Consider the following 24,684-nt stretch of genomic DNA (forward strand, 5'->3'; position numbering starts at 1 on the left):
TTCATTTTTATATATATAGCTGGTTTACTGGTGGCTCGGAGGCCATTCCAGTTTCACAAGTACAGGTGGGCAAGTAAGGGCTCAGCCAGAAGGGGCGAGATTTGCTAACAGCTACCTGAACCCCTCCAAGGGAGACCTAACAGCTCAAGAGTAGCTGCTTCGCGAATGAATTTACTACCGGATCGGTATCGCGACCCGCTTAGAAGATCCGGTAAGAAACTCAACGGGCTGATGCTTAGGTTAGGTTGGACGTCGAACTCTTTGTCGGGTTCGACAACTACGGTTACCGAGGTCTCTACTCCTGCTGTTAGAGCGGACGGATCTAATACACGGGTTATTGGATCTGATGGATCCGTAAGGACGTGTCTAGGGTGACGACAGTGACTGGTGCCTGCGTGATTAGGATTCGGGGAGTAGTCAGCGGCGGCAACGATATGGCGATTATCATGACGCATTGCCTTATCGAAGTAACGTTCCGACGCGGACTTCATGTATTTTCTGTTCGATTCGAGGTCCAAGTCGTCGTGTAAGTCGACGTTCTTCACGAACCACGGAGCTCCGAGTGCTAACGTGTTGACGGGTCCTATGCAAGCTTTGTAAAGTGTCACCTTGTTCCTTGTTGTTTTACTGGTGGTAGGACCTCTTGTGAGTCCGCACGGGTAGGTACCACCGCCCCGCCTATTTCTGCCGTGAAGCAGTAATGCGTTTCGGTTTGAAGGGTGGGGCAGCCGTTGTAACTATACTGAGACCTTAGAACTTATATCTCAAGGTGGGTGGGGCATTTACGTTGTAGATGTCTATGGGCTCCAGTAACCAGTTAATATCAGGTGGGCTGTGAGCTCGTCCACGCATCTAAGCAATAAAAAAAAAGAGACATTTTACTCCGCTTACAAATCAGGGGGTAGAGTCTACCGAGAATAAACGCGGCACGGTCGCGGACTGATTTTATGCGGGCGGAATGTCATAGATGCATCCAGGGTGACACCCAGGTATTTGAACTTCCTGGACCAGGGTATGAATTGGCTGAAGAGGGTGATCGGGGGTGTAATTGAATTGAGAAGTATGTCAAATTTCGAGTTAAACCAACGTTTTGAAGGGGCACAAAAACATGTTCAAATATTCCGCTACATACTAACATACGTATAACGCTCATAAAAGTGTATTAAAAATTATAATTGGTTTTATAAAGTGTTGTCAATTTGACCTTAAATGTGAAAGTGGCAGTCCTATATCAAAATCGATTCTGCGTCTAATAACAAGAAATAACGGGGCCAAAGGAATAGACGCACGTATATCGTGCCAACGTATTGTGTGGTCTTTGAATCTCTCAGGCGGGCACCCATTTTTAAAATGATATACGTACTTTTTTTTTCTTTTTTTTTCCGTACCTATGCTGATAACCTGGAGAGGCTATTTCAGCGTTACCCTAGCCTGTAGGTGAGCTCTCGGAGCTCGAACTGGAGAATCTACCACCGGATCGGAAACGCGACCCACTGAGAAGATCCGGCGAGAGTCTCAGTGGGCTGTGTCTATGGGTTAATTTATTCGTCGAGCCCGTCGTCGCAAGCGACGGGTTCGGCGAGCATACGTACTTAACAAATGTGCACAAAGGACTTCCGACCTAGGTACATTTAATAGAACGAAACCCCAAAATATACAAATTGTGTAATTACTATACAACTGGGGCATATACCTCAAGTATCAAGGTGGGGACCGGCATTCACGTTGATGTCTATGGACTCTGGTTGAAACTATATGAGCCGTGAGCTTGTTCACCTGGCTACGCAATAAAATAAGTTAATAGTTGAATTTCAATGAATATCGTTAGTACGATACGGTTGTATCTATGCGTGTGCGAGGTACAGAACAAAGGCAGTAATAGTCTTAACGCTAGATGTCTTTATTTTCCATTTCCTTATAGAAAATACGTTTTACAATACAGAGTAGTAGTGGAGGAGGGGCGGCCCGCTGACTAGTGCCCGGCCTCCGCGGAACGATAAATAAATACACAGGCGGCTCGCGGCGGCGCCTACAGAGACTTCTCGATCTTGATGAGCTCGGCGATGCCGTCGTACATCTCCTTGACGGCGTCGTACTCGGTGAGCCCCATGCGGCGCTTGTTGGAGATGTCGTACACGCCGCCCTCGGCCTCCGTGTGCTCGCCGCGCGTGCCGCGGACCTGCAGGTGGTACTTGGACGCCACCTCCTCCAGCTTCTTCTTGTCGGCCGCCAGCTTCGGCAGCTTGATGTGCACGGAGGCGCGGACCGTGGTGCCCAGGTTGGTCGGGCAGAACGTGAGGAAGCCGAGCCGGTCGTGGTGCGAGAACGGGATCTTCTTCTCGATCTCGTTGACGGCGCTCACCAGCCTCTTGTACACCTGCTGCAGGTCGCCGCCCATCTGCATCGAGATGATGCGGAGGTGGTCCTCCTCGTTGCACCACACGAGGAACGTTTTGTTCTCGTTGTGGTAGATGCCGCGGCCGGTGGGCCAGAAGCGGCAGGCGTTGGCGGCCTGCAGGAAGCGGTCGCCCTCCTTGAACAGGAAGTGGTCGTCGATGAGCTGCTGCTGGGTCTCCTTCGACATGCCGGTGAGGGGGTAGAACGTGCCCTTGAGCTCGCCCTCGAGGCTGGACAGGGTGCCGGAGACCTTGTCCTCCATCTCCTTGTACTGGGACTCGGTGAGGCAGGGGTTGAAGGGGTACCCCTCGAGCGAGCGGCCGCAGCGCACGCGGGTGGAGACCACGAACTCGCCGGCGGGGTCGAGGTTGCCGAGCGTGTCCACGTCTCCCCAGTTCTTGGGCGGGTGCTTGTCGGTCTTCTTGAAGCCATTGTGGTAGTCCTCGATGATCGGGTCAAAGAGCTCGGCGAACACGGAATACGACTCGGCGTCCGGCGCGTAGATACCGACGCCGGAGTCCAAGTTCTCGACACCTGCACACGATAAGTACTCCAATGATTATTATCGAAACTAAATCAACATTCTAATCAGTTGCCCTCGATAAAAGGTAAGCTTACGGCCCACCTGATCGTCGTGGTTACGTAGAGATGTTAGCCCTATTATATATTATGTAGTAGTTGCAATAGAAGAATCTTCAGAATTAAAGGCAGTATTATTTTCTTATCTGTTTTTTTCTTAATTATACGTAATGTATAATTTACACGGTGGACCGATGGCATAGGCAGGCCGGCGGGGCGGACGTGAATAAGAATGGCAGACGATAGAACATTATGACACAAAATAGATGAGGCCTTTGCTTAGGAGTGGGTATCAAAGGGCTAGAGATAAATAATATACAATTTTCTTTATCGCGGAAGAAAAAAATTCAACTGTTTTTTTTTCTTTTGCGAGTAAGTCTGCTGTATTTCAGACTTGCTTAATGTTCAGTCTAAGCTTACTTAGCCTTCCGTAACTAAGCAGCTAGTACAAAAAGTTTTGTGAAGTTGTAAAAACCCGACTAATCAAATCCAATAAATATTTTTGATCAATGATATCCCCGAAAATTTCATAAGAATTTTCGATTCTCAAAACCTGCCGGGTACGTATTCAAAAATACCAATAAGCCCACTTGTAACTGCAACATTATCGCGTGTAATCTGTGATAACAATAATCGACTAGCTATTGATACAGAATGCGTTTAAAATTATCTAAAGTTGATAAGTGTATGTGATGTACTCCTTTAATAGCTTTTAGTAAGTTTCTAGAAGTTTCATTTAATTACGTTCACAGATTAAAAAAAAATATTGCCCTTGTAGGCAAACGAGCATACGGCCTACGTGATGGTGAGTGGTTACCGTCGCCCATGGACTTCAGCAATGCCATTAGCACACCCAAGCCGCTGCTTACCGTAAACTCTTGGGTACAAACGTGATGGGACAGCTATGAAGCCCTATAGTTACGTCAACAAAGAAGGAAAGGTTCATCCTGTCCCATACTGCCGTGAAGCACTGGCGTTAGTTCCGTTTTGATACCAGTTATATAATACATATAATGAAGACATTAGTGATGTCTACGGGCCACTACTCAACCCCAGATGAGCCGCAGCTCATCCGATCATCCTCTGCCAATAAACAAAAATCAGTTAATTTAAATTTAAAATCTCGCATTTTATATTGTACACGATCAAATGACTGGGTGAAAAAAAAAAAAAAAAATCCAAAATTTTCCAAATATCCGAACTGGTACAAGGAAATAATCGGTATTGAAGCAAATTCGTAAAATTTTTTATTAACGCGATGAGGTAACACCTAATAAAAAAATTTTTTTAGCAAAGTACCTACAGTTGTTCCTTAGAAAAAAAAATTACCCGATTGGATGCAGTCAAGGAGGGTGGATCCGAATGAGGTCTTCTTGTTCTTCAGGCTGTCGAATACTTCCCTGGTAAGGTACTTCTTCAGCAGCGACTTAGAGTCGGATCCCTGGAGCTTGCTGAAACCAGCCTCCAATTTCTCGAGGGTTGCGGCGTCGACCATTGTTGCGGCTTTTCTGTAAAATAAAATTAAACATTGATTTTTTTATTGCAATGTTCCCATTAAATCAAATAAAAACAACGTTTCTAACGCTTTCAAAGCAGCACACGTAGCTCTTGTACACATTTTCGTGAAAATTATACGGATTTTGTAATAAAAGGCAAATGTATTTCTGTTGAAAAAATCTAGCAGTAACCGCGTAGACGCTGTCAATTTTTTTTAAATTTTCAAATTCAAAATAGTGACGTACCGTGTATCAGTTTTTGATTCGAGCGATTCCAACGAAAACCTACATAGACAACACAACTTTTTAAATGAAATTATTTTATAGAAAACGACGCATTCGTGATTTGATGAGTTTTAGCTAATTCGAAATTATAATTATGAAATGAAACGTAAAAGCGAAAATGTTCTATCATTAATTTTTACAAACCGCCTCATGATGTAATAAGCTAGGACGGCACCGCCGCAGACTACAACCGGAATCGTTACTTTTAGCTTATAATTCATCTTGAAAGATCGCTAATACCAAGATTTAAAAGCTGCTACGGAAGAGGGTGCTCTACGCGGACTGTCGGATACAGGAATATGATCACACCCCAGGATCGGTTGTGTTACGTAACAAATGTCGCCTTGACCGGCGCGCAGGGCAGATCGTTGTGTCAGCCGCGCGCACCGGGCCACGCGCATCGCAGCCGTCTCCCGCTAGCGCCCGAAAAACACCGCTGCACTCACTCGTACAGACAGTATTCCTAATCGCAAGTTTCACATTACCTGCCTCGCATTTGATTCCATTAAGAACACCGATGACGTCTCATAATACGATCGTCGTTTAACGTTTTCAAGTACAGCGATATCTGACACGAGTTTATATGATTCTAGAATGAATTGAGTTTTTTTTTTTTTTTTTTATTTGATGCAACATGGCATGCATGCCTTTGATGAAATGACAAAATTACTAGTCAATTCAATGTAATTGTTGTTTATACAGATTTTAAACAGTATAGATTTTTTTGCTATGAATTTAACAAGAAATTTCACGAAGAACACACCGTTCTGCTCGACCAGATTACACGACTAATGCACCGATAGTTCCGTCATTTTTTCATAAGTACATAAGAAAAGTATTGACACAAAATTACTTTTAACTAAACTGAATTCGAAACGAAATTTATTCGGACTGCATTATCTTTTGCAGCATATACTAAGTCCGGTATCCCTTGTCGGTTCAATGGCCAGGGTTGGTTTTTAATCACGCGACAATAGCGAGCTCACAGTACTATATATAAATGGGATAGTTGCAAAAATAATTATTCGATATGTGCAAATACTAGGTAGGTAGTAATAATAAAAATGGATTATTGCAGCGGACGCCGGATTTGCCGGCCGCCATACGCACCCGTCCGAGCCCTCTTTTGGTTTGTTTTCTTTATTTTCTTTTGTTGCACAGCCACCCATTATCACAATTTACGTAATAAATTTATATATAAAAAATACTAATAAATGCACTATAACACGATAACTACAGCAAATAAAAAAAGGGAACGGATGATACTAAATGCAATGATGGAATGCTATTTTGTCGAAATGAATGTATAGGAGCGCCGAGCGAGACGAGGGGTGGCCCGATCGATGCGCGGCACGCACCACGCACGCGGCGAAATCTTCCCGCCCTTCTGTTCCCGCTTTAAAACTTCGCGAAGGGAAAGTTGTTAACTTCCCCGAAACCGATTACATTGATGGTCAAAATTTGAATGAATTTCAGTTTCTCTCACGTAGATCGACCATCTTATCTTATAACTGGCACTCTCGAGTTTATCGTAGCACATCTCGAAGGGCTTAAGTTGTCGCGTGTAACTTTTAAAAACGCCGGTTGAATATTAGAATATTGACTTGGACATTTCTTTGACGTCGGTAGAATTGAAATCGCAAGGGACTCCGCTTACCTGGCACTTGAACAACCGTCAGAACCGACTGCTAGGTGCAGAATGGTTGGTGCGGGAGCGCGCAGTACGTTAAGCCCGCCCGCGTCATCGTCCCGCGCCCCGCCACCCTCGCGTTCAACCTTGGCCTTCCCTCCCGATGCCAGCCTGGATGGCAGATCTCGCGCCAGTACGGATTCAGCGATTTTGGCTATGTCAACTACAGTAGATCCAGTCCCGCTGTCACTATTACGGGAGACCACAGTCGCTACAGCGGCCTACGGCTCATAAAAGTTTACGACGTTGTTGATAGACAACGACTAGTTTTATTGTTGAATAATTGGTTAGAAAAATTCGTGTAATTGGTATATTATTATCGATTTTTAAAAGGTATTTTAATATATTATTGATAGAAATACTCGGTAAAATTTTTCGTCCATATTACGCTATTTTAAAATTAAATTGAAAAGTAGGTATAACTACTTATCTGTATTTTTTTCGTAATCGATCGATTTCATAACTCCGTATCAATAGTTGCAACGTTACTCACTACAAGATAATAATATGTATCGCAGATAATTTATTTAAAATTTAAAATAAGAACGATGCCGCCGGTACTTTTACTGGCTGGATCTTTTCCAATAATAAATACGGTCCAACTCTAATGTCAAGTTTGTTATTTTCAATTTTAACTTTCATTGCATCACAACTTTTTTTCACAATTAAACAAAACACAAATATATAAAGTAAAAACTTCAATGAAATAATATTCGAATAAACCAAGTTATTTTTGATTAAACCTACTTCGATTTTACTGAAGTCGCGGGAAGATTGAGTTTTATCTGATTAAAAACAACAAAAAGGTGGCATGCATTCAATTATTAATACCTAAATGACATACTGAATCGATTTTCTTGGTTGTGTTACGTAACCTTCAAGAACCTTGACCCAGAGTCCGTGAGATTAACATCGGGGTGGCGCGTGCGGGGTGTTCACCCTCTTTCAGGAAGCCGTAAAAATACAAAACCAATGTAGAACGATTTCACTGTTTAAGGGTGTTTGATTTTAATTGCCAATAAGATTAACTTTGTGTTTAGGAACGGAACAATAGTTAATATGGGTGAGTGAACTCCCGGCCTATCTTAGTTTTAGATACCATAACGTAGATGTCGCCTAAGTCATCGTGGCCTACAAGGTAAGACGTCCGGTGCATTTGTGTTGAGCGATGAACCGGTGTTCGAATCCTGGAGGCGGGTACCAATTTTTTTAATGAAATACGAACTTAACAAATGTTCACGATTGACTTCCAGGGTGAAGGGATAACATCGTGTAATAAAAATCAAACCCGCAAAATTATAATTTGCGTAATTACTGGTGGTAGGACCTTAGGTAAGTCAGCACGGATAGGTACCACCGCCCTGCCTATTTCTGCCGTGAAGCAGTAATGCGTTTCGGTTTGAAGGGTGGGGTAGCCGTTGTAACTATACTAAGACCTTAGAACTTATATCTCAAGGTGGGTGGCGGCATTTACATTGTAGATATCTAGGTATGGGCTCCGGTAACAACTTAACATCAGGTGGGCTGTGAGCTCGTCCAACTATCTACCCCATAACAAAAACCTACCTTGAGACATGAGGTCGAAATTTCGATTGCTTTGTATAGTTGTTGTTTTACTCTTCTGAGCGATGCGCCATTGATTGTCGCAATAATTTTTTCTGTTGCTTGCGACGAAATGCCCATCCGTCACTAAAACGCTCCCATCTAGGATTCATCTACTCTGTAAAGCTAGTTTGTTCCAGTTATGCATGCAGTAGGTATTTTCATTCAATATTAGGCACTAATATTGCCTATTTAGTATAATGATATGTAAATTTATGTAAAACTTTTGTTACGAATTTCACGTTTTTTTTTTTAAAACGAATTTATGTAAGCAGCCTAGTGAAAGAAAAAAATAATTGTCAGCGATTTGTTATTTTCGCTTCAATGTACTATAATAGACAAGGCCACGCGCGAATGTCATTGCCAAGGTTTTCTAGAAAATTCACTTGTCTCGTTATTTGTTTTCATATGCAAATAACAAAAAAATAATTTACGTCTTTACTGTTACCACATTCAATGCATCGGTACAAAATGCATGAAAACCAAAGAAGTTTTAAGGTGTTTTTTTTTATTGCTTAGGATGGTGGACGAGCTCACGATCCACCTGATGTTAACTGGTTACCGGAGCCCATAGACATCTAAAAGGTAAACGCCCCCACCTAGTTTGAGATATGAATTCTAAAGTCTCAGTTTTAACAGTACAAAGACTGCCCCATCCTTCAAACCGAAACGCATTACTGCTTCAAGGCAGAAATAGGCAAGTTGGTAAATACCTACCCGTGCGGATTCACAAGATGTCCTTCCACCAGTAAATGCGTCCTACCACTAGCTCAGACGCTCAGGGTTCAATGAAATATGAAATTTGAATATTTTTTTATCTATGGTAATTATCTTTTTTTTATTATCTATACACCTTTAAAACCGTCTTAAAAGTGCGTTTATTTTAATCATAAACAAAACTATTACCTACGATATCACGCCTAATTGTGCATGCCTGCAATTTTTACAATATTTTTTATTGTGAATCAATATCATATTCAACCTGTATTATTTTACATCGCTAATGAAGTGATCGGAAGATATAGGTACTACGGCTTCATCAAAACGTTTTTTTTTTTCTAATTAAACACCACCAAAGGTATTTTGGGCGCCAATTTGCATAAATTCTTCATATCTTTCACCGATTGTGTATTGAAATTGTTTTTTTTTCTAATGAAGCCCAACCAAACGTATTTTACGCGCGAAACTGCATAAATTCTTCATATTTTTCACCGATAAATTTACTGTGTATTGAAATTGTTGCAAACCACGTAATGTTTGGATTTCGCCCACGTCGCGTCGTGCATGCGGTGTTTGCGATTTGCACTCGTTTGCTGACGTAAAGATGTTCACCGGTCATGTGAGTTTAGGGACTTGCATCTGGAATTCTATCATTTATAATTTAAGCTACATACATTCACGGTTTAATCTCGCATTTTTTATTCTCATCATATTATTTCCGACTTCCGAATACTTTATAGGTTACGTGTCTACTGACCATTTTATTGTAAAATTTTAGGAAAATTCTATATAATTGAAATTTAAATTTAAAAAAAAATTATTGCTTTAAAGTGGGTTGGCGAGCCCACGGCCTATCTGGTGTTATCGGAGCCCATAGACATCCACAACGTAAATGCCGCAACCCACCTTGAGATATGAGTTCTAAGGTTTCAATATAGTTACAAGGGCTGCCCCACCCTTCAAACCGAAACGCATTTAGATATAACTTTCTTAATTGTTTAATTTACAATATTCAACGATCGAGAAAAAAAATCTAAGTAAAATGAAACCCTGAAATTAAAAGAAATAAAGATCAATTTAAAAAAAAAACGAAGTCAGTTTTCTCCCATAAATTTTTCAGTTATATTCAATTTTAAAGAAGAAGCAATGGAGAAATCGTGTTACATTGCCTGTAGCGCAAAAATTACTTTTTTTCACCGGTAGGTATCTTTGTTTTCGCGATAAAACGGGTAGAGTTTATCAGAATATCAAATTATTATGATCGTAGCTTGATTTCTGGTGCACGAGTGCTCACGACTGTCAGCGCGGGCACAACAAAAACTGGTAGCTTCGTGTGCTCAATGATCGATTTCAAATAACAATAACTATCCGGTTGCGTTTCGCTTCAATCGTAAATGAAATTGCGTAACGTTTTCATAACGGCGCGCATCCGGTCGCGCCCTATTTCCGTGACAATGTCACTGCCAATTCATCGCCAATCCCCTAGACTTTTGTTCATTTCCTATGATTAGTTTTGATGTGGACAGAAATTGGGAACCAACTGTCTCTCTCGTAGTTTAAGTACCACTGTACCGTCCGAATTTGCTTATTCGTTCAGAGTTTGAAATTAACGCAAGATTGTGCTTTGGAAAAATATATGTATTAAAAACTCAGTATCAATTGCAGCAACCAATATTACAGCTGTCATCGGTAAAACTTTAAAAACATCATCATCATATTGGCGACTAGAAAGGAGGCTTCGTTTGAGACACAAAATTGTCGACGGATCAACTCGTGCTGGAACATCAAGCCTGGTATCAGACTAGTATTGGCTCGTGTGCTCGTTCGTCTTCTATTCGTTATTCAAATAAATGAAGCATTTTTTTATGTGCCTTTAAAATACCCTAAGGAATATGTTCTATAAATTTCAAAGTTTCGACTAGGTCGCATCCAGTCTTTTGAGTCGCTCGGTCACTATTTCCGCAAGTATATTTCAGACGATTACAAAAGAACGTTTCTCTTATACAATGTTGCTTTAAAAATTAACAGATGCGTTAGGCGGCTGTGACGTACGAGAAAATCTAGACTAATTATAAATCTTCGGCACGCTTACATCTCAGTTTCAAGTCTAGATTTTAGCAAACGTTTTACTGCTGATTCGAAGCTTGTGCCAGAGCCATTGACTGTTGCAGATCGTTCGATTCGATTATACAAGTTGGTGCAGCTGAACTGTTTTTTGTGTATTTTTTTTATTTTTTTATGTTTGACTTTTTTGAGTCTCAAGGCATTCACGCGTTCCGGTTTGATTGAGACTACGGCCTTTTGACCCAAGGCTGCCGTCTGCATTCAGGCTTGTGCTTATTAACTTCAGTAGCGAGGTGAAACCACCACGGGTCACCACAGATATTATTCATCGCTCCTCAAGTTTTCCCGAGCAATTTTTGAGGTCGACGTGGCCTAAAGGATTAGATGACCCGTGTACTCTTACCATGCGATGCGACTAGCATCTCGGTGTTCAAATCTCACCGGCAATTAGGTACTAAAAATCAAACCCGCAAAGATTAAAATTTGCGTAATAACCACATAATTGACAGAAGGCTCTTAAATTTCATGGTGCATTGACTCTGTGACGTTTATGAAATCAGGTGTCTAGTTTTATTAGCGTGAACTGTAATAATCTATCTATTCTCTAAAATAACTTTCATAAGCTTCAAGAGGTTGATTAACTTTGCAGGCATATCATGATGGGGTGGACGGCAGTTTTTTTTTAAACTTGGCTCATTTATTGATTTGGTTCACCAGGTTAACGAATAATTACTTTAAATTTTAGACTTCTGTACTGCTGTGACAGTCTTTAAAAATATAATTACAATAATCATAAAATGTGTTTGCTAGCTTGGTACCTGAAAACTAAGAAAAAAATGCACTATTTTTTTAATGATAAAAATTTTTGATTTATGAAAAAAAAAGAAAACTGAAAAGTCAGTGATGATCGATCAATATGTGCAGATTGTATGAGACAAAGACAATTTTCTTTAGTATCATTGTCCAGAAAGGAAATGGAAATACGTATCTTTTATTTTATTTATTGTAAGAAGACGAGCATACGGCCCACCTGATGGTGAGTGGTTACCGTCGTACATGGACTTCAGAAAGCCATGGGGAAAGCCAAGGCGTTGCCTACATAATTTGTTCCTAATTAACGAATAGTCACAAATATCTATATACTACTGTCTATTATTTAGTTATATACATAGAACTATCTAACAGCAATAGTACAGTCTAATAAAATTATGCTTTGATGTTATATTTGATTTAGCATTTAGAATAACTAATACGACGGTACATGATCGCATTTTCAAATCATGCTTCAATCAGATGCTTATCAAAAAGATATTGGGTTTAGCAACGCGCATCTTAGTATTGACATCATTAATTAAAAAAAAACAAAAAACAATTATACGGTACATATTTATTCTATAATTAACAGTAAAGTTTGAAATCCCCGAATTAAAATTAAAATCAGTAAATTTTAAAATCACACCATGGAAGTTAAGAAACCCAATTTGAAATGATCGCTAAACTATATGAGTTAAATTATAAAATTGCTCACTCACCTATTAGGTGTAAAGTAAACTACCCGCAAAATAAACAACGTGCCGATTAAGAAGCAGCAAAACGCGTATAATCTTATCCACTTACGGCCGATCGGCTTCAGAACGTACTGTATCATCGTGGAAATTTCACGAAACGAAAGCAGATATATAATCGTCGATAGGTAACAAGATAAACAAATGGGCAATCGGTAGATATGTTATCTTCTCAATTTCGAATTTTCTCAATCGGACGGTAATAATTCTCGTTGTTGCAACATTCTTTAATTTATACAGAATTTTTTGGATATTATTTAGATTTAGCTCTTTCTATCACTCGTGCCGGATGTCTGGAATCGTTGATAGTAAAATTAAGGAGTGGATTAGCTCCAAACATCGCTTTAAAATAAATCTCCAACGATAACAAATCAACCAAAGCGAAATCGGCGAATTTTAAATAAATAAAAATTGGTATAAACAAACTAGCATGGCAAAATAATGTGTCTCAAAAACTCTATATGAAAACTCAAATTGTGAACAATCAAACGAAATATATCTTAATATATTATTAGGTATAATATATAATAATATTATATATCAAAGACAATTTCAACTGATTGTTTTGTTTGATATTTATCCGAAGGTTGGTACTGTCACGAGAAATATATAAAAAATTCTATCTCTTTGATGTGAGATTCCGATTGCGTCAACTACCTAAGATCTAAATGTTACATTTTAAAGCATCATTAAATCATCTTCAACCTTTTTTTGGTGCTAACTGTACAAGGGTGTTTCTTGTCTATGTATTATTGGTAAATGCGTGGCCGAGTCAAATGGATAAGTTTAAAGTTTTATTCCTTAAGATTACGAACTACATTAATACATAAACAGCGTCGTAGCGACCTAGTTAGCCTATAAAAGGCAGGAAGTCGCCGTGGCCTAAAGGATAAGATGCCCGGTACATTCGTATAAAGCGATGCGACTGTACTGGTGCTCGAATCCCGCAGGCAGGTACCAATTTTTCTAATGTAATATGTACTTAACACCAGCTTACACTAACTTTCACGATAAAAGAATCAAATCGTGAATTAAGAATATGAACCGGCACAATTTATATTTTTCGTTATTACTGATGGTGAGGTCTTCCACACGCGTAGGTACCACCGCCCCGCCTATTTATGCCGTGAAGCAGTAATGCGTTTCGGTTTGAAGGGCGAGTCAGTCATTGTACCTACTATAAAACTAAGACTTAAAGCTCATTTATCATCAACATTTCAACATGTATAAAGGTGGGTGGCTGAATTTACGTTGTTGATGTCCTTAGGCTCCGGTGACAACTAACAACTAAGCATCAGGTGAGCTGAGAGCTCGTCCAGTCGAGCATTAAAAAAAGATTCAACAGAAAAAATTGTCGGTAAATTCTGTTGTGATCCAGCATGATTTAGCCAAGGTCGTCGCATTGTGATTTAAAAAGGATGGGCGCAGTCAACGTATAAGATGAATACGAACAATTTCCGGTAGTCGGGCACGGTTATTAGAAGCGGTGTTGCTAGATTTTGCGGGAAAATGTATTGTAGGACTTTTAAGGCTAGCAAGTGAATGAGCTGTCATTTCATTCACATTGGCCTTCAACTTTTACGATTGTTTAACTAACTGTATATGCGAAATTACAACAAAAAATTGAAATTTAAGTGTCTCATGATTAGAAGTAAAATGTTTTCTCAAGGTATGTCAAAAGAAATGTTCAAATTCATATCTGAATGACTTTTTTAATATAACGACATTTCAATGGAATTAAATCTTAAATGGAACTATTTTCGAGTATCGATGAGGTCTCATTTTCTCTCATAAAAACAGCTGACGAGCTTACACTGTAGCCTTACAGCCTTACAGCCTACCGTTTCATACCTCGTTCGAGAAACATCTCATCAGTACATACAATAGGCAGCGACCTAGGTCAATTTTTTTCCACTAGAGTCTGTGATACGGTCAGGTGAGCCAAATATTAATTTATCATGAAAAGCAATAAAGAACAATGGCAGCTTTCTATACAACATTTTACCTGATATCTATTTGAGGCGTCTTGAAACAAAAAAATACTAAAACGATAGGAATAACATAGCTTAAGCTTAATCAGAAATATTTTTGGTATTAGAAAGTCACAAAAAAAAGATATCAACGTGTTTACTTTATAATTTGAGGTTATCTATCAATAAGAGATGTCTCTGATTTTTGTAGGCACGGACTATAACAAATTGAAAAAATAAGTAAACGATATGTTTAAATAACATTTTTAGTTTCATTATCATAGATGAACCAAGGATACACCTCTAATAGTACTCGAGTAGGTACCCTTAGCAATTGCAGAGCTACCTAGGTACATATACATATTATATAGTGTGTTCTTTCTTCTTTGTAAATGTGTAAAAATGTGTGTCAGAGATAAGTACTTTTAACCTTTTGAACGAATTAGTCACATATTTGCGACAAACGAAGGCTTGCAAAGCTAATTTACTATACCTAGTAGAATTATTTTGTCCATGCAGTTTGGGTCATAAAAAATCGGAGCGGTGAAGCGAGTATTTCCCTCTCTCTTCCACTCACGAGCCTTATGGACGGGCACAGTGATGCGCATTATGTCAATTGTCATACTGTTAAAATCATTTCATCTGCAGTCCTGCCATTACTATTACATATTTAGTTATTTAATTAAGTACTAATTGTAACAAAAGATAATTAATATTATTATTTTCATTTTAAATACTGAATATTATTAATTATCAAAAATATTGCTTTTTTGTGCCAATAGTATAAATGCCATCCTTTACAAATGTATTAAACCGGAAGTACACAAAAATCGAATTAAAAGCTTATTAAATTAACATTTTTTCGTGGCTTTGCCACGTAAATCTAACATCGTATAAAAAACGAGCAAATAAAATGATGAAGTTTCATTTATGTCTTAATCTTAGACGCCTTTTAAAACATTCAGGTAAAAAATTGCCATTGTTCTTTGTCTTTTACAATTTCATTAATGGCAACACTTCGTGTTTGGGTTGTGACGTTTTCATTCAGCAGTCATTATTGAACTACCCACATGCTCTGGACACAACGTAATGATGTCTTTTTGCAATCATTATAAATTAAGACCGACGACTTCTGGTTTCGCTTGAGTTCATTGGTGTTTAATTACGTTTTCTTTAGTATTTCCTTAACGTGCATATTTCTAAGAAAGTCTACCGTTTGGATTTGATATACAATGTAATTAATTGTCTTTCTTAATTATAAGAAAAGGCTCCGCGTTGTTATTATTACCACACAAAATTAAACTTAAAAAAATATAAAAATAAATAAAATACAAATATAAAACTACAGTATGTTTTAAAAAAAAATGCTTTCGTAAGAAACTGATGGACAGGATACAACCAATATCAGAGAATTAGGGAATAACTTTTTTATGGAAAGACAATAATGTGTAGTTTTTTTTTTATATTTGAGTGATTACTGGTGGCCTGAAGGCCTCTCCAGTTTCACCAGGACAGGTGGGCGAGCAAAGGCTCAGCCAGAAGGGGTGGGATTTGATGACAGCTGCCCGAGCGCCTCCAAAGGAGACCTAACAACTCAAGGGCAGCTGCTTCGTGAATGAGTCTACTACGGGATCGGAATTGCGACTCACTGAGAAGATTCGGCGAAAAACTCAATGGGCTGTGTCATTATGTGGCTAATGCAAGGGTTATTGGATCTGATAGATCCGTAAGGACGTGTCTAGGATGTCGACGGTGACTGGCTCTCGTGTGATCAAGTTTCGAGTAGTCAGCGGCGGCAACGATAAGGCGATTGTCATGGCGCATAACCTTATTAAAGTACCACTCCGACGCTGACTTCATAGCTTTCGGATAATTCTAGGCCCAGGTCGTCGTGTAAGTCGACGTTCCTCACGAAACACAGCTGTCACCGCCACTTTTGTCAGGTTTGATACACGAAGACGAAGTCCTAAGGCATAAGAACATATGTTTACTAGCTGGACTGTTCTGAATGAAACCGAAACATAAAAGTAGTGTCTCAAGGTGGTTGGCGGCATTTACCTCGTTCACATCTATGGGCTAAAAATGAACAAATACTTCAGCATAGCTTGGTAACCGCGTGTCCGTGCGATCCAGCCAACCTAATTTGTATTTTCTAAACTGGTACATTTCTTGCTTTGCTCTCCATCTTTTGTATTTTTCAGCATTTTGACAATATTTTTCATCTAATTACAACCAATTTCGATGTCGTCAAGTCAATAAGTATCTAGATGCTTACCAAGCAAATTCGTATTAACTGTTAAAAATTAAATTGAATTATAAAATTGTGCATATTATGTTGCTTACTCCGAAAGAAGAATACGAAATCTATACAGGGTGTCCCAAAACTCAACGATAACCTGGTACCGGGCGAGAGGCCAAGGTATACCAGTTATGAAAAAAATAATAATAAAATCTATGTCACTTAGTCAAGCGATGATAGACATTTTTCGAAAAAGTAAAAAAATTGCCACCCTTGGTCGCATTTTTAGGTACTGTGATTGCAATTTTCACAATTTTACAGTGATATTTTTAATAATGTTATCTCAAATAACAGTCCTATTAATCGTAACCACAAATGAAAGTAATAATCATTGTTAACCAAGTAAAATAAATTAAATTTTGACGAGTTATGGTTTATAAAAGTTATGTCAGCCAACTTTAACACTCTACGTTGGGAAAAAAATGTACTACACTACCTATGGCAAGTTCTTTTAAAAGATGGCCCATTTAGTTTAGATTTCAAAATAGTACAACACTTGCCACTTTTCTTGCCAATAAAACTGCAATTGCGTATTTTTTGCGAAAGGAACTCATGGAAAATTTAATCAAAATAAAACGGTAAATTATCGTAACACTTTATTATATAAATATAGTATATACTATTATATATATTATATAGTATAATTATATGTATAAATGAATTGCTGTTCGTTAGTCTCGCTAAAACTCGAAAACGGCTTTACCGATTTGGCTAATTTTGGTCTTGAATTATTTGTGGAAGTCTAGAGAAGGTTTAAAAGGTAGATAAATATGAAAATGCTCGGAATTAAATAAAAATAACAGCTTTGTTTTCCCTTTGATATGTTCCCCGTCGGACGGATTCCTTTTGTTTGTTTTAAGTTTATTTTATACAAAAGTTTAGGTATTTTATTTATCGATTGAGGCACTACGAAGTCTGCCGGGCCAGCTAGTAATGTTATAATTAAGAAAAATTAAAACAATAGATTTCTTTATCGCTCTGCCATAGTTTTATTAATTGCACTCAATGTGCAGAATTTCAATATGGCGTGCATGGAACACAAAGGAAGTGACTCCCGCGCAGTTTATGATCGGCACCCCTATTCTTGGTTACCGTTAAATCGTAATTACATAACCAATTGCATAAATCTACTACTTAGCTCGAAACCTAAATAATATGGCAAAAGAAAATTCAGCTGCAGTTGTTTTTAACATTTTTTTAAGATTTCTTCAACGACAACAACATGATTCCAACAACCTAGTTGTTAGGTTTCAATTTAAAAAAAAATAGCATTCTTAATATGCCCGCAGTTATAGACGTGTAATTTTATTCCAAACAAGTGAATTATTAATTACAAAATAATTTTTATTTATCTAGCATACAAATCTGCAGCCGTTGAGTTCATCCATAGTGAGTTTCCAGATCTTTTTACCACATACCGCCTTCCAGGGTGTTTCTCGAGCCGACGTAGACTTGTCGTCCAAGGGGTGGCGCCGCGAGTCTGGTGGTAGTGTTGACCGCGGGAACCCCCCTACTCTGCCTGGGTTGTGACCCTGGGTGGAGATCGGACGAGGGAATGGTGAGAGGGTGCAAGGAGAATCGTTTGGTGGGTAGGGCCCTAAAAATCCTTGGATCCGCGGTCTGCTCTCAACATCTGCAGACCGTCAAGTTCCATATACCCCGCGCACCCCCTACGAAGCCTCGTATGAGGTTAGGCTCCAGCCCAAAAAAAAAGTGTTTCCCGAGCACAATATCATAATATATTTATGTACTCAAATATGTACGAAATACGTCTGTCTCAACAATTTGGAACGTACGAGAATCAAGAGAACATACTACTAATACAACGAATAGGCGATGTAGAATTAAGTCGTAGCAGATCTTAAACCGGTCTCTTCTGAAAAACTATGTAGTAACATGTTTGAAGCTTTGGACTAACGTAATTTTTTTAGACTGAATCATAGACCTTATCTATATATTAATTCTTCTTCTTCTATATCGTTCCCTCACTGCTGAGGATCGCGACATGTGACGGTCCTCCACAGTGTTCTGTCTGGGTGGCATGGACCGCATGATACAGACTATCACCAAGTGCTTCCCTTACTAGATCTGACCATCTGGCTCGTGTTCTGCCCAATTAATATAATATTAATACGTGAAGCAAAAACTTTGTACCCCTTTTTACGAAAATTGCGCGGACGGAGGAGTATGGAATTTTCCGCTCATAGAGAGAATAAAGAGAAGGAGTGAAGAAATATATTTTGAAGTGAAAACTTCTTTAGAATCGTTGTGATTTCAAACCGGATGCAACGGAAAAAACGACAGGTAAGAGACACAAATACAAAAGAATGAGACAGAACTATACATACTATTTAATACAGCGCCATTTGTGAGATTTTTTAATACTAACGTGTGTATGAAATCTCTTATAGTGAATTTTAATTTAGGATTATACGTGAAATTAAAATATCAATTCACAGAGGGCGCTACCTTACAATTATTTACTAATGACAAAATTTTACATATACTTAAGACGTTTAGGATAATTGTATTTTAATTTTGGAAGGTTTCACTTCTACCACGTGTGAATTGCACACATGTATTTTTTTTTAATTATTCATTAAAATTCATTAATAAAACATTACACACAGTACCATGCTCTTTTCTTTATTGTTACATTGTTATTGTTACATCCCTAATTAAGAATAGTAGCCTTGTCGCGAAATCTGTGATTATAGATAATGTTAATAGAAATGTGACCATAAATCCATAATAATGTCAAACTTATAATTTAAATTAATTATGGTCGGATTTCGACAAACGGGCGACCGCTAGTTTTTATAATTTTTTAACAACATGTCGACACATTTTAATTTCAATTATATTTCTTTATTGCAAAAAATACATTGTAACGTTTTAAAAATCTAGTAATAACATACACTCAATAACTTGCGTCGAAAACTAACGTAAACTATGAATCATATTGTAACGGCTTCTAAAAGTATTTAACTTTGTTATTTCCTAAACCATTCGGGATATCTTAAATGGTTTTTAAAATGGTGATTAAAAAGAGCTCGTCGACTATTCAGCATTCATAATAGCCACCCCGTGAGTCAGGCGACAAGCTCGCGGTCAATGAACTCCTTACATCGCGCGTCCCATTGCTAAAATGCAGTTCGGATTTCGATATATGTAAAATCGCAATCGTACCTGTAATAAGACCAACTATTAATTACAATATCAACTATTAAATACACTGATACGTTTATTTGCGTAGTCTACATGGGTTTTCTTGAATCATCAACCGGAAACTGTAATGTATTCAATAGATGTGTGGACGAGCTCACAGCCCACCTGGTGTTAAGTGGTTACCGGAGCCCATAGACATCTATAACGTAAATTCCGCCACCCAACTTGAGATATGAATTCTAAGGTCTCAAGTTTAGTTACAACGGCTGCCCCACCCTTCAAGCCGTAACGCATTACTGCTTCACGGCAGAAATAGGCAGGGTGGTGGTACCCACCCGCGCGGACTCACAAAGGGTCCTACCACCAGTGACAAATAATACGGACCTTTAATTTCAAAGATAAATATCACACGTATTATGCGAATAGTCGCTCAAACCAAATAACATTTCATCCTTCGATATCGTTCCAACAATTGTATTGAACAAATTGAATGAACTGGTGGTAGGACGTCTTGTGAGTCCGCACGGGTAGCTAACGAAAACCTTCAAACCGAAACGCACGAATGCTTCGTAGCAATAAAAATATGACTGGCGCCTCCTTCCCCACCATGCGTACCTACTCTGCATAATAATTTCTGCCAGGAAATAACAAAATTAAACTTGGTGACATTATAAATGAAATTTCCTTTTCTATTAAAGATGATTTTCGATTTTACAAAAAGAGAAAACTAGTTCTTAGGACACTCGTGATAAAAACAAATTTTGTTAAATTGTAAATGGGAAAAATCAACTAAATATAAATTCGTGATTCTAATTATTGAAGCAGAGTGAGGTTAAAAACTTTTCTTCCAGGTATCCATTACGGTTTGCATTCGTTTTGGTCACGTAGTCTGCGGTCTTCGTGTTGCATTACAAGATTAGGGTTCCGGACCGTTCGTGGTCTATTGAGTAAGACGGCCGAGCTAATGATATAAAGGAAATTCAAGTAGTCAATGCTGTTAATAATTTGAACAAAGATCGAAAAGTGCATAGCGGCATTGACGTTGTGATTTGTGACTAATTAATCTTACTAGTGATCCTGCAGTAGTCGAAATTCGACTATAATTAATTGTATTGGAAGTTTGTACACTATTATGATTGTATTTTATACTTTTATAATCACAAATTTCGCCAAGACTACACTATAAAAAATATTAACAAAGACAAACATATTTAATCTATTCTCAATTTGACAACAGACGTCAAGAACAAAAGTTTGACAATAAATAGTATGCATGCGTGTGTGCGTCAAATACATGGTAAGTAGTGTGTGTAATGTTTTCTTTATTGATTTAATGTATCTTTTATGCATTATTTAAAAAAATATTGGCATTGTGCACTTCTTCTCTATAAGTGTGGAAAATTTCATACTCCTCCGTCCGCGCGATTTTCGTAAAAAGGGATACAAAGTTTTTGCTTCACGTATTAATATATAGATATTAATCTCTCGTCTTTTTATTGTCATTAATTCTATTATTTCCGACGTCACCAATACTATAACTATACTGGAACTTTATAATTCATATCTCAAGTTGGGTGGCGCAATTTACGTTGTAGATATCCATGGTTTTTTTTTTTATTGCCTTTTTAGGCAGACGAGCATACGGCCCACCTGATGGTGAGTGGTTACCGTCGCCCATGGACTTCAGCAATGCCAAGGGCAGAGCCGCTGCCTACCATTACTTAACACCAGGTGGGCTGTGAACTCGTCCACACATCTATGTAATAAAAATGCAAAGTTTGAATGTAATTCGCCAGTGTAAAGCTGTGTTGGGTCATCTTCAGCAGTAGACTCATCTTCTTCGTAAAGTCTTCGTATAGTGCATTAATTGTCGCCAAAAATGTCAATCAGGAGGCAGTAGTGTAGTCTGTCATCGTTGTCACATGTTCCGAGAGACTAAACATTTTTTATTATTATTTTGAAATCGTTAAAAAACCATAAACGCCAACTCATACTACTAAATATGATTTATAATTTAAGTTGATGGTTTATATAAGTAGGTAATAAATAATACAAAACACTAAGATCGCAAAATGTTGAAAATCTATTTCCTCAAGTAGCCAATAAAAATAAAACACCATTATTATAATCATTAAATACTGTTTACATTTCTGTATTACACAAAAAACTCCCTGCCTCAAGATTTCAGATCAATGTAGAATGTATTTTAAAAGCGAAACGAAATGTAGTTAGGTGACGCCATTAATGTTTGGCGGGAAAACACTGATTGCAATATACTTCGAATCTGCTACCGTGATTGGAGTGAATGAGAATGGTTGGTTTATTTAGCAGTGGAAGTATTGAGGCTAAAATAACGATTTAGCATCAAAGGCAGATAAGAAGGATCCTCCGACTCCTGATTGTGCGTAGCAGCGCAACTTCTGTTTGTGGCAACAGGAGAATACTGAACCGTGGTGGACTGAGCATTTTTTTTATTGCCTTTGTAGGCAGACGAGCATGGGACGGTATGGAGATGTGATGAGACAAAATGAAGATGAGGTTGGTAAGAGAGCGCTAACTATGAATGTGGAAGGATATAGAGGAAGAGGTAGACCTAAGAAGAAATTGATGTATTGCGTGAAAGAAGATATGTGTAAGAGGGGAATGAGCGAAGAAATGGTATATGTATAGAGGAGTATGGAAGGAGAAAACGTGTTGCGCCGACCCCAAAGTGACTGGGCAGGAGAATGATGACGTAGGCAGACGAGCATACGGCCCACCTGATGGTAAGTGGTTACCGTCGCTCATGGACGTCAGCAATGCCAGAGGCAGAGCCAAGCCCCTGCCTACCAGCCAAGCCACTTCCTACAATCTCCCTTGTTTTTCCAGTTGATCGCGGGAAATTCTCTACTTCTCTCAGTCCAGATTTCACATCCCCCTCGGGACCGTCGATGTGTCGCCATTAGAGTTTTAAATAGAATTCTAGTAACACTGCTGTGATTTATTTTAGTTTACGTTAATTTAAGTATTAAGCTATATCATTGCAATACTGGTTTTTACTGGTAGGACGTCTTGTGAGTCCGCGCCGGTAGCTACCACCGCCTTGCCTATTTCTGCCGTGAAGCAGTAATGCGTTTCGGTTTGAAGGGTGGGGCAGTCGCTATAACCATACTGAGACCTTAGAACTCATATCTCAAGGTGGGTGGCGGCATTTACGTTGTTGATGTCTATGGGCTCCGGTAACCACTTAACACCAGGTGGGCCGTGAGCTCGTCCACCCGTCTATGCAATTTTTAAAACTGACTATTGCTATTGCATCTGGTATCTCCAGTGCTGAAACAATATGTCTAGGTTTTTTGGGTACAGCTTCAATACACCCTATAGCTTGAGCTATCTCAAGAGCTTTCTTTACGTAGCTTGATTTATATATTAGGAGATTTCGTACTATACATATCATATACCGCATACATTTACCTTGTGGTTTCACTGTTTTGGCAGTGGTGCGATCTTGTCCGTTGGCTGAAGCGGGTACGGGGAAGCACCTGGATCCTGTGGGGTTGCGGGCTGTTGCATTTCAACAGAGGGTAGGGTACCGCTGTTAAAAAAAAAAATATATATAAAAAAAATGGTGCGCGTGCAACTTGGTGCATGTGATAGAAGTGAAACTTCTTTTGCGATGCGCAGTATTGTGGTTTTCTTCATTTTCATATTTAAATCAAATTTTTATTATAACAGGAAATAATGTGTATAAGAGAAACGACCTCCTCACCATTTTATACCCGAACCTGCGGACCGAATGGTAAACAGTCGCCCAAACACGTCATTTTGGATCCTCCTGAACCACTAACGGTGCTTTTAGGTACCTCAAGCACTGGTCATCGTTCTCGTCGAACCCGTCGCTTGTGACGAAGGGCTCGGCGAGTAAATTAACCCATAGACACAGCCCACTGAGTTTCTCGCCGGATCTTCCCAGTGGGTCGCGTTTCCGATCCGGTGGTAGATTCTGCGAAGCACGACTCTTGCTAGAGTTCGTGTTAGCAAGGTTTGAGCCCCGTGAGCTCACTTACTAGTTAAGGCTACGCTGAAATAGCCTCTCAAGGTTATCAGGTTAGGTAGAAAAAAAAAACGGTTTAAGTAAAAGTGTTCAAAAGCTGACGTTTTTTCAACTCGGCTAGACCGTAGCGACGTACATCGAAGGCCGTGTCTGGACACGTGAAAATTATCACCGATTAATACTAAACTGTAACGACTGCATATGCTAAATCTACGACACGATCTCAAACAAACGTACAGCTATAATAAATTCAACTTTATTCCATTTCCGTTAAAGGCTACATCCGAAAGCGTTACTGCATTAGTTGCATTCATATACGAAAGAGATGCAAAAGGTTATAAGTCCAAAGATGTTACGAACGAAAATATACTCTGAATCGTCGAAAAATGAGCTTTAATTACCTTGAATATAGCGTTTATGTTTAGGTCGTAAATTTAGATTCGTATCAACAATGCACATGTCAATAATGTGGAATGGTAACTATGCAGTTTGTCATTGCAAAGACCTCTGAAATGTTTACAAATTGTGTTACATATGTTTTCAGTAGCAAAGTTTTGAACGATTGGTTTTCATTTTCAGTAAAACCGTTTCGGTCACAGAAGGACTGTCACGATATTAGCCTGTCAATTACTGTTGTGATGAGCGTGACCAGGCAAAAAATTTGCAAAAAGCAATGCCGAGATATTTTAACATTTAAATTAGATAAGTAGGGATCAACAGCTTTTAGTTACCTATTTCAAATTACATATAAGTACGTATTTAGATTATACGAATGCAGACACACTCATATTATTAATAGTAACAAACTATACATTT

General features: G+C 38.7%; 1 protein-coding gene across 4 annotated transcripts; it reads right to left on the bottom strand.

The window, feature by feature from the left end:
* Positions 1-1,879: 1,879 nt before the first annotated feature.
* Positions 1,880-7,045, bottom strand: AK (arginine kinase). Of its 4 annotated transcripts, XM_089727918.1 has the most exons (4): positions 4,902-4,993; positions 4,719-4,757; positions 4,306-4,484; positions 1,880-2,931 (listed from the first exon to the last, which is right to left on the bottom strand). In XM_089727918.1, exons 1-4 carry the CDS (start codon positions 4,976-4,978, stop codon positions 2,030-2,032), a joined length of 1,197 nt encoding a protein of 398 aa, XP_089584044.1. In that variant the 5' UTR covers positions 4,979-4,993; the 3' UTR covers positions 1,880-2,029. The 4 variants fall into 4 exon arrangements, with proteins under 4 accessions (XP_089584044.1, XP_028036212.1, XP_089584045.1 ...); XM_028180411.2 differs by lacking the exons at positions 4,719-4,757; positions 4,902-4,993 and adding an exon at positions 6,415-7,045; XM_089727919.1 differs by lacking the exons at positions 4,719-4,757; positions 4,902-4,993 and adding an exon at positions 5,868-6,431.
* Positions 7,046-24,684: the final 17,639 nt, after the last annotated feature.

This window comes from Bombyx mandarina, chromosome 05 (genome assembly GCF_030267445.1).
Source record: "Bombyx mandarina strain Sakado chromosome 05, ASM3026744v2".
Taxonomy (NCBI): Eukaryota; Metazoa; Arthropoda; class Insecta; order Lepidoptera; family Bombycidae; genus Bombyx; species Bombyx mandarina.

Bases quoted from the DNA above. Each gene is read 5' to 3' on its own strand.
- AK (XM_089727918.1), bottom strand. From the start codon at position 4,978: ATGAATTATAAGCTAAAAGTAACGATTCCGGTTGTAGTCTGCGGCGGT. The intron at 4,485-4,718 runs GTACGTCACTAT...TTTATTTTACAG, and splicing joins GAATCAAAAACTGATACACG to AAAAGCCGCAACAATGGTCG. The intron at 2,932-4,305 runs GTAATTTTTTTT...TATCGTGTGCAG, and splicing joins CCTTGACTGCATCCAATCGG to GTGTCGAGAACTTGGACTCC.